This window comes from Gordionus sp. m RMFG-2023, chromosome 2, assembly GCF_954871325.1.
Source record: "Gordionus sp. m RMFG-2023 chromosome 2, tfGorSpeb1-WG-v2, whole genome shotgun sequence".
NCBI lineage: Eukaryota > Metazoa > Nematomorpha > Gordioida > Chordodea > Parachordodidae > Gordionus > Gordionus sp. m RMFG-2023.
The window spans coordinates 55,821,150-55,829,747 of record NC_088776.1 but is presented as its reverse complement, the minus strand read 5'-3'; the positions used below and the strand labels follow the sequence as shown (position 1 = coordinate 55,829,747).

General features: G+C 27.4%; 1 protein-coding gene across 1 annotated transcript; it reads left to right on the top strand.

The window, feature by feature from the left end:
• Nucleotides 1–2,185: 2,185 nt before the first annotated feature.
• Nucleotides 2,186–7,478, top strand: LOC135925017 (FACT complex subunit SPT16-like). The gene is made up of 7 exons (XM_065460151.1): nucleotides 2,186–2,299; nucleotides 3,421–3,591; nucleotides 3,704–3,864; nucleotides 4,436–4,608; nucleotides 5,770–5,890; nucleotides 6,784–6,910; nucleotides 7,387–7,478. Exons 1-6 carry the CDS (start codon nucleotides 2,290–2,292, stop codon nucleotides 6,907–6,909), a joined length of 762 nt encoding a protein of 253 aa, XP_065316223.1. The 5' UTR covers nucleotides 2,186–2,289; the 3' UTR covers nucleotide 6,910; nucleotides 7,387–7,478.
• The last annotated feature ends 1,120 nt before the right edge of the window (nucleotides 7,479–8,598 follow it).

Below are 8,598 nucleotides of genomic sequence, written 5' to 3'. Positions count from 1 at the left end.
TATATTATTAACAGTGACTATGAGAAAGTTTTATTGTTAGTTTACTTTTAAAAATCCTTTTTAAGCGGTATTGGTATTATATTTTAAAATCAGTAAAATTTAATAGTGATTGAAAACATTAAAAAAATATTTTTTCCCCTGCTTTTAAAAAACAAATTATAATAAAATCTGTTTTTTTTGAGGTTAAAATGGAATATTTTTTTTACATCACGATGTCTAGTGTTTATTAAATAAAATTAAATCAATTAACAATTTAAATAATTATTAAATGGACATATTTTGACCTACGATTATTTTGATAAAATTGAAAAAACTGGCACCCGTTTGACTTGATATAGGCAATAATCGTATTTCCAAGATTCCAGCTTCTCCTGAGACCCGGAGCTTGACCAAGGGGAAAGGAATTTTCGTAAATTTTATTTTAAGCTAATAACCTCCATCCCCCCCTCTTCTCAAAAAAATCTATACTATGATATCACTATAAAGATTAATTGGCTATAATTCAAAATTTTAAGAAAAAAGCAGCATTATATTTAAAAAAAAGGTGAAAACCCAAAATTATTTTTATAAAACTCTAATATAGCCAAAGACCTACAATATGTGAAAACCTCCAATATAATTTACAGGTAAAACCCCCATCTATTAATGACCCCCCCCTCTTCCCCCATTTAGCAAATGGATACACCTATGCCTTTAACATGTATAATAAACGTTTCAAATTTAGGGGAGTTAGTTACGAAATGATTATATTCCCTTCTTAGTATTTGGAGAAAAAAAAATTATTTAAAATTTACGATATAAAATATTGTGTAATATAAAAAACAATATAAATAAGATAATAATTTTCTAGCAAAATGATTATCCAAAATTAATATAATTTGTTTTTAAAAAAAAATCTTAAGGTCATTTAAATTATAAAATAATTATATATATATTTTTTATTACTTCCTTATTTACAATAATTTAATATATGAAAATAAAATATATTGTTTCTTATCACGATAAAGGTTAAAAGATTTTTCCCTTGAGTCTATTTTTTTTTTATTTTACCTTGAATTTCCCCATAAATGATTAGATTTAGATTTAAAATTGGAACAAAAATAATATATTATATATTTTATTGAATCTCTGAAGTGGTTTACTTATGAGAAAGGAAAGCAGGGATCGATACGATTACTCTTGTATTTGTCTCTAAGAAACCGGAAAGAATTGAAATTCTGCCAGGGATTATTTTCACCAGAATAGATGATGTTAATAGAAATCGACATATCCCGTGTTTACTAATTAGATTTATCATATATATATGTCCTCTACAGTTACATTTAAAATAACTCCACCAAAATTTATAATTTTCTGTCTTCAGCAATGATCATGTTTACTGTTAACTTAGAACTTACTCGAGAATTATAATGTGTGATAAAGATCAATAATTATAAAGGGCAAAATGGTTATTTTTTTTAGATTGCAAGTTTTTGAATTAGCATTATGTTAGTTCCATAAACTGATTACAAACGTAACGAATTCTATATAGTATATATTTTTTAAAACTTAAATTAATCTCATAAAATTTACATGAATTAAACGGCATAGCAGTGAGTTGCTTAATTATATTTCAAATTAGTGTTAAATTGTTATTTTAAAATATGTACACGATAATTGGCACTTTTTTATTGACCAAAATATCCTAGATTAGATAGAGGCTGATTATCTTATCTAAATAATTTTAAACTATTTAATATTTGAATGTAATATAATGGAATATCAGATATAGCGTCTTACAATAGCAGTTATAATGTCTAATTTAAAAAAAATATATTGATGAGATATAAACCTGTATGAACCAATTTTTCTTCTTCTAAAATCTGCACCAGGTCAATGCTGAAATGTGGAAGCACTGTAGATTTATGCATGTGCTTTAAAATTGAACCTCTGCAGGCACATGGTATATAGTATACCATTAAAAAATATAAACCTTTTAATAACTATTTTCATTTTTTTTGTGCGTGTGTTTTAAAACCCGGACATTAAAAAAAAAAATAATAATTATAAATTTAATGATATTTTTTTCCCCTATTTAATATCTTAAAAGCTTTTGTAGGTATATTTTTAATTTGACAAAAAATCGTTAAAACAAGAATAATCTTAAAATCACAATTTTTTAAAATAATTAAAAAACTTTTGTCAACACATTTGATTACAACTATTCTAGGACATTATCATAAATTTTTTAAATTCTTATAATAATATTTTAAAAACAAATTCCTAGAAGAAATATAGGCATTCTCTAGGATGATTACAAGTATAATTACATTTTAAAAGGGTAATGTAAATGATTTTCCACTGACTGTTTATATTTGAGCACTCATTATAGATCCCAGATGGCTTTTTCAAATGAAATAGATTTCTTAAACGATATATACTATATTAATAATAAATAAAAACACTAAGGTTGGATGCAAGCGAGGTAGGGGTTGTATTAACTCCCTCAATTATTTATAATCTTTCATGAAATCATTTTATTAAATGAGGAGGGACATTTCATCTATCGATAATATTTTTCTGGTAAATAAAATTACTAAAATGGGGGCTTACTCTCTAATTAGTTTATTAATTAGAAATACATAATAAATTCACATTAGGATAACTTTTTAAAACTTAAGTTAGTCTCTTAAATACTTTCATAGTAGGGTATGATCATAATCAAAAATTTGATTGTATTGATGCCGTCATTCGTATTCATAGTATAAATTTAAATATATTTTTTGAGGCATTAAGACGCATCCAAAGATTGAAATGAATTTATTTATTAAGAATTATATTACAACTTTTTATCTTTCATGACAAAATTTACAGAATTTGCACAAGTTGTATGAACTACCATATTTGTTCTTTAATATGCTGGTGCATTTATCGTATTATATGGTAGATGTAGGTAAATGACAGGGGTTTTATAAAAAAGATTCGGAGAGAGAAATGTGATTATTAGCTAAGATTCTGACATCTATTCATATTCCTTATGTTTCATTAGGGATGCGTAATCGTCTAATTATTGTTAACTCCAAAACGACTTAGCCGAGTTTTTAGGGGGTAAAAAATGGCTAATCCTATTTCGGTTTAGACGAAAAAAAAAATGACTAAAACTAATTAGTCAAAAATTGGGCATCGGCTATGGAGTTCGGCTAATCGCCCGTCTTACGCAATAAATATAGATAATTGTAATAAATATAAATTAAGGCTAGGCTTAGTGGTGTGCGTAACTCTGATGGACGGCTAGTTGAACTTCTTAGCCGATGCCTAATTTTCGACTTAATTGTTTTAAGGGATTTTTTGGTTAAGCCTAATTTTAATTAGGTATGGACGATTCAGGCGAAGTTTTTTAGCTGATAAATTAACACTATATTATATATTTATGGTGGTAAGCTTTCGTATTGCTATTCGGCGTGATGGGGTGGGTAACCCAAATTTACCCCACAACCTGCTTACCAAATTTCGATTTAAGATCCGCCCCTTTCGATAAAGATGAATCCGATTATTATGGTGGGGAAATTGAGGTCGCAGACAAGGACCCAAAACGTAGCCCAACTTGCAAAGGTTAGCGGGAAAAAAATCAATAGTATAAAGTATAAATGTTTGTCGAGATTCATGCATTAACTTCATTTAATTTAATCCATATACATTGAGTATATATATAAATATAATATAGGCAAATATTGCCAAAATGAAAATCAAGGAACCGAGTTAGCTGATTGGTTAACAAAATTCGGTAAAAGAGGAAAATCTGCCAAGGCTTCACAAGGGAAAGATATCGAAACCATTTTGAAATTGTTTTATATCGATGGATTAGTCAAGACGAGCAAGTTCGAAGTTAGAAAATTATTTCAACTGAATAATCAACAAAATTTTATTTTTAAATTTTAGCACTTTTTGTTTTGTTTCTTTAAAATTCGTAGAAAATTTTGTCATTAGTTCTAGTCACCCAACCTTCAGATTAGTAATTACTATTTAAAAAAAAATACTTAAAAAGGGATCAGATGTTTATATAACACATCATTCTCTAAATAGTCGATTAACAAGTCACATTATAATAGGCAACCAGGTCGATAACTATCTCTGTACTAAAGAATGATTATTTTAGACAAAATATATTAGGGATCTGCAATTGGCGGGTTCTAACCAGAACACCCACCTGTCCATTGTTTGGAAATTTTTAAGCCCGCTCACTGGTCTGCCCATAGTTTTTTTTTCTCAAAAATTAATTATCCCGCTGACCCATTTTTTTGAAAAAATTTGTTTACCCGTCGCCGAAATAGGGTTTTCGAACCAGATTACACATATGTGTAGCTTATTCAGCATAGGTCTTATTTAGTGAGTGGATATGCCTGCGCATTTCAAGATAACTTACAACCAATTAAAATGAATTATTATTTAATCATAGGCTCCAACAACGGTGACCTTAGGGAAGATCGATTTCGTTCACTTCGAAGGGATCGAGGCGACTTCATCTAAAGATTTTGATATGGTAATAATTTTCAAGGATTTCAAGAAGAGCGTCATCGTGTTCAAGAATCTTCCTATAACCATTTACCCCTTTCTTAAGAAATGGCTCAAGTTTTTATTTATATATGAAAAAATATCGGTGTGTTTTGAACTTGAATGAAACTAGCTCTTTATACCAATCGTTATTTAGGGCTGTTTCAGATCCACAAATTTTTCATCTATCCCATCCAATTTTATAAAAAACCAGATCCGATCTCTATCCCGATACCGACCCTATATTTGTATTGATTTTTATTTACCATCCCCCCATTTGAACCAATGTCATAAAAATATCAATTTTTTTTTCTGGATGGGATTTTTTTCAAAAAGTATAGACCCGACCCGATATTTTTTGAAAATGTGAAATATCGGTGCCATTGCCAATCCTATTTAATATCGGCACAGCCCTATGTTATTAGCTATAATCATTATTTTTTACAATGCAATAATATATTATGGGATTTGTAGGAATAAATGATAACAAAGCTAATCAAATTCTTAAATTATTTGGGGATTGTAAAATATATAGAAATATCCAGGATTTTGTTAAAGGGGGGGGGGGGGGTTGAAAGTATTTGTAATTGGATTTTCTTACAAAAATTTTAATTGAGGTCTTTAAAACTTTATTTTGGGCCTTTGGAAATATTATATTTTTATAAAAATAATTTACGGATTTTCATTTATTTGCTGTTTTTTTAATAATATTTTATTAATGAAATGACTCCAGAAAATGTACGGAGATCTATTCTGAAGTTTATTTCAATTGATCTTAAGCGTTAAAAGCAAACTTTTTCTGGAAAGGATTATTTATTTAATGATAAAAAACTATTCAGTTGTTATATATCAGTGACTTACACAGACACCTGGCCGGTAACCTGGGTACTTATTGCCAAATTTTATTCCAAACTCGCTTATTTATAATATTCAAAAAAAAAATTATTAAAATAAAATTGCAATAATATTTCATAAATGAATTAAAAATAATTTCGCAGAAGGATAGCCGAAGATAACCCATCTCAACTCTATGGGTGCCAAATCCTGCTATCATTATTATAGCCCAGTCCTTTCCCAACACCTCAATATATGGAAATGGGGGGGGGCTCATAAGAATATTTTTTTAAAAATTGGGTGGGGGGGGGATATTTAAAGAACAAATAAAATTATGAGCTTCATTAAAGATGGCCACTTTTATACTGGTTTTTATAACTATTTCAATTTTGTATTATTATTTAGAAAGTTTCCTGTCAGATACAGCTCAAGTTCCAAAGTCTTGGATTGGAAAGTCTTGATGAAAAACGTAACGAGCGATATAGCAACGTTCTTGGAAAATGGAGCCTGGAAAACGCTTCTAAAAGTTCTATTTATTATTGTAACATAATACTGGATATGAAAAAAATAAAACAAAACAAGCTGTTTTAATAAAATAGTTTTAATAATACTCCCTTATCTTATGGAAAATATAATCTACCAATATTTAGTTGCAAATTTCTAATATAACAATATTTTGTAGAAATCGGAAATTATCTCAATCATTATATCCCGATCATTTTATTAAGTTGAGTTTAGAAAATTAATTTTATAACCTTATATTTTTTGAGCCTTTTAAAATTAGATAAAATGATTTTGAAGCATATTATTTTTGTTTTGTATTTTCGCTGTTTTTTTATATTTAAAAACAGTTATTTTTGCCTTTTGTTTTTTATGTATTTTTTTGTGCTTTTACATTCCTAAATAATATTAAAGCGTTTTTTCCCGGGTCGGGTAACCTACATCACATACCGGGTAATTTGTTTCACAAAACTCGGTGCAGGACAATTATTTTTCTAACCGGGCAAAACCATTTTATAATTTACGGGTGGGTTCGGGGCCATCGCGATCGCGATCTCTATATTAATAATAATTTTTTTTAACATAAAAAAAAACTTATAAATGAATTTAATATCTTATACTCAAACTACGGTAGACATATTTGTCAAGAGAATATAAGTATTTCTGAAAAGTAAAATGTTTAGATGTGAATACCTAAAAACGTCAAAACCCGAAATATCGTATCCGAAATCTTATTTTCAAAACAAATTTAAAAACCGAAACCTAATTTTTAAAAAATAAATATTCGGACACGGATTCTTTTTCTTTTTTTAAAAAAGTTTTAGATTCTAAATTCTGGTCAAAACCGTCAATATATTTTATTTATATTATTCCTATATTAAAATAAATTCTTTTTATTTTATTTTTTTTGTGTAAAAGGACCCAACATCGGCTAATGACGATTATGAAGGACCAAATGATGATGATGAATATGAAGACGACGAATATGAAGACGAAGAGAAGGAAGGAGATAATAATGATGTAGAAGATGATAAGAATAAATAAGGTAAAAATATAACATCTGATCGAAAATTATCTACAATATAAGCCCCCCTCCCCCTTCTCACTCCAGGAATATATTCCTGGTTATACAAGTACAACAAATCTAATTTTCTAATTTATGAATTTTTTTTAAAATCTTTAATTAAGATTTTTCCCGATAAAATTTGAATATTGATTAATTCTACATAAAATTATTCAGTGGCATAAATCAGTATATCCCTAATTTAAAAAAATAAATTAAATTCAATAATCTGGATAAAACTTTTTTAGATCGTTTGAAAAAAATTTTATTTTAGGGATCCTTTCAACCAATTTGCGAAATACACGAAAGTCAAATTATAAGCGCTTAAAAGTTATCTAACTGTTTCTTAAGTCTTTCTTGTGATTTTTTTAAAAATAATATCCATATTAAATCTTATTAAAATTTATGGATAACTTAATGATTGATAATTTTTATTTTCGTAATATAATGTATTGCAGAACGCTAACCTGGAACCCATGTTAGACAACTCTATGATTTAATAGAAAACTCGGCAAAATATATCGTCTTATTATTTTTAAATATTTTTTAAATAATTATAAACGATCCTTTGAAAAATTAAATTATTATATTATCTATTTATTAGAATGATAAACTTTATTATTTACAAAAATATTCGGTAATAAATACAATTTCGGCCTTAGTGAATTATAAACTTTTAAATTGAAATCATGGCATAAAAAAAAATGTTAGTTATAAATTTAAAAAAATAACAAAAATCGTTTGGTTTATTAAAAAACACAAATTGATAATAATAACAATTATGATGAATGGAAAATTAATGGAAAAAGAAATAGTACATCACCCGGCATTGAATCATAAGCTAACGGAAGAAGCTAGAAAGACGATAGTTTATTTCAAAACACAATTTATAGTTCGCGATATGAATTCAAATAAGGTTTTGAAGAAGCCCAGTAATCAAAAATCAATTGTAAAATAAATTAATTTGAATAAATATTACTCTTATTAAATATAATCAAGATGAAATTGATATAAGGATGGAATTATTTAAGAAAGTTACACCGTAGACGATTCAAGCCTTATCTGAAATTAGGAATGCTCGATTTTTTCATGGAAACACATTTTTAATGATTATTATTAGTGTTATAATAAATAAATTGTTGAGTGTTATATGATATTAATGTTGTATTATTGCAATGAGTCAGAGCTTTTTGACTAAATAAAAGAAAAAAAAACTAATATTTATCGATATATCTGATAATTATTTTCTAAAATTAATAATTTGATAAATGTTTTGAATCGGGGTAAAATAGCTACAAGGTGTTAAAATAATAATAAATAAAAATATTGTAATTAGTCTTGCCAATTAAAAGATAAAATTTTTTGAGATTGACCATAGACAGAGTCTACATGAACACGGGGGGAGGGATAGAAACAGTTTGCATCCAAATTTTTTGAAAGGGGGGTGGGGGGGGGGTGGGGGGTAGTATAAATTTATTGGGAGGTTATGATCAAATTTTTAGATGAAATAATAAGCGAAAGTTCTGACACTTTTCTGACACCGTAGATGATAAATTCGTATTACCCATTTCGGTCCTACAAAGTAATTTTTTAAAAAGCGAACAAAATATGATGCTGTAAAAATTAATACTTCAATTATATACATAAAATAATACAATGATATTGCTGAT

What these genes read in the sequence shown, in the direction of transcription:
- LOC135925017 (XM_065460151.1), top strand. An exon ending in TCAAGACGAGCAAGTTCGAA is followed by an intron (nt 3,865 to 4,435) that starts GTTAGAAAATTA and finishes ATTTAATCATAG; the next exon opens with GCTCCAACAACGGTGACCTT. An exon ending in CCTGGAAAACGCTTCTAAAA is followed by an intron (nt 5,891 to 6,783) that starts GTTCTATTTATT and finishes TTTGTGTAAAAG; the next exon opens with GACCCAACATCGGCTAATGA.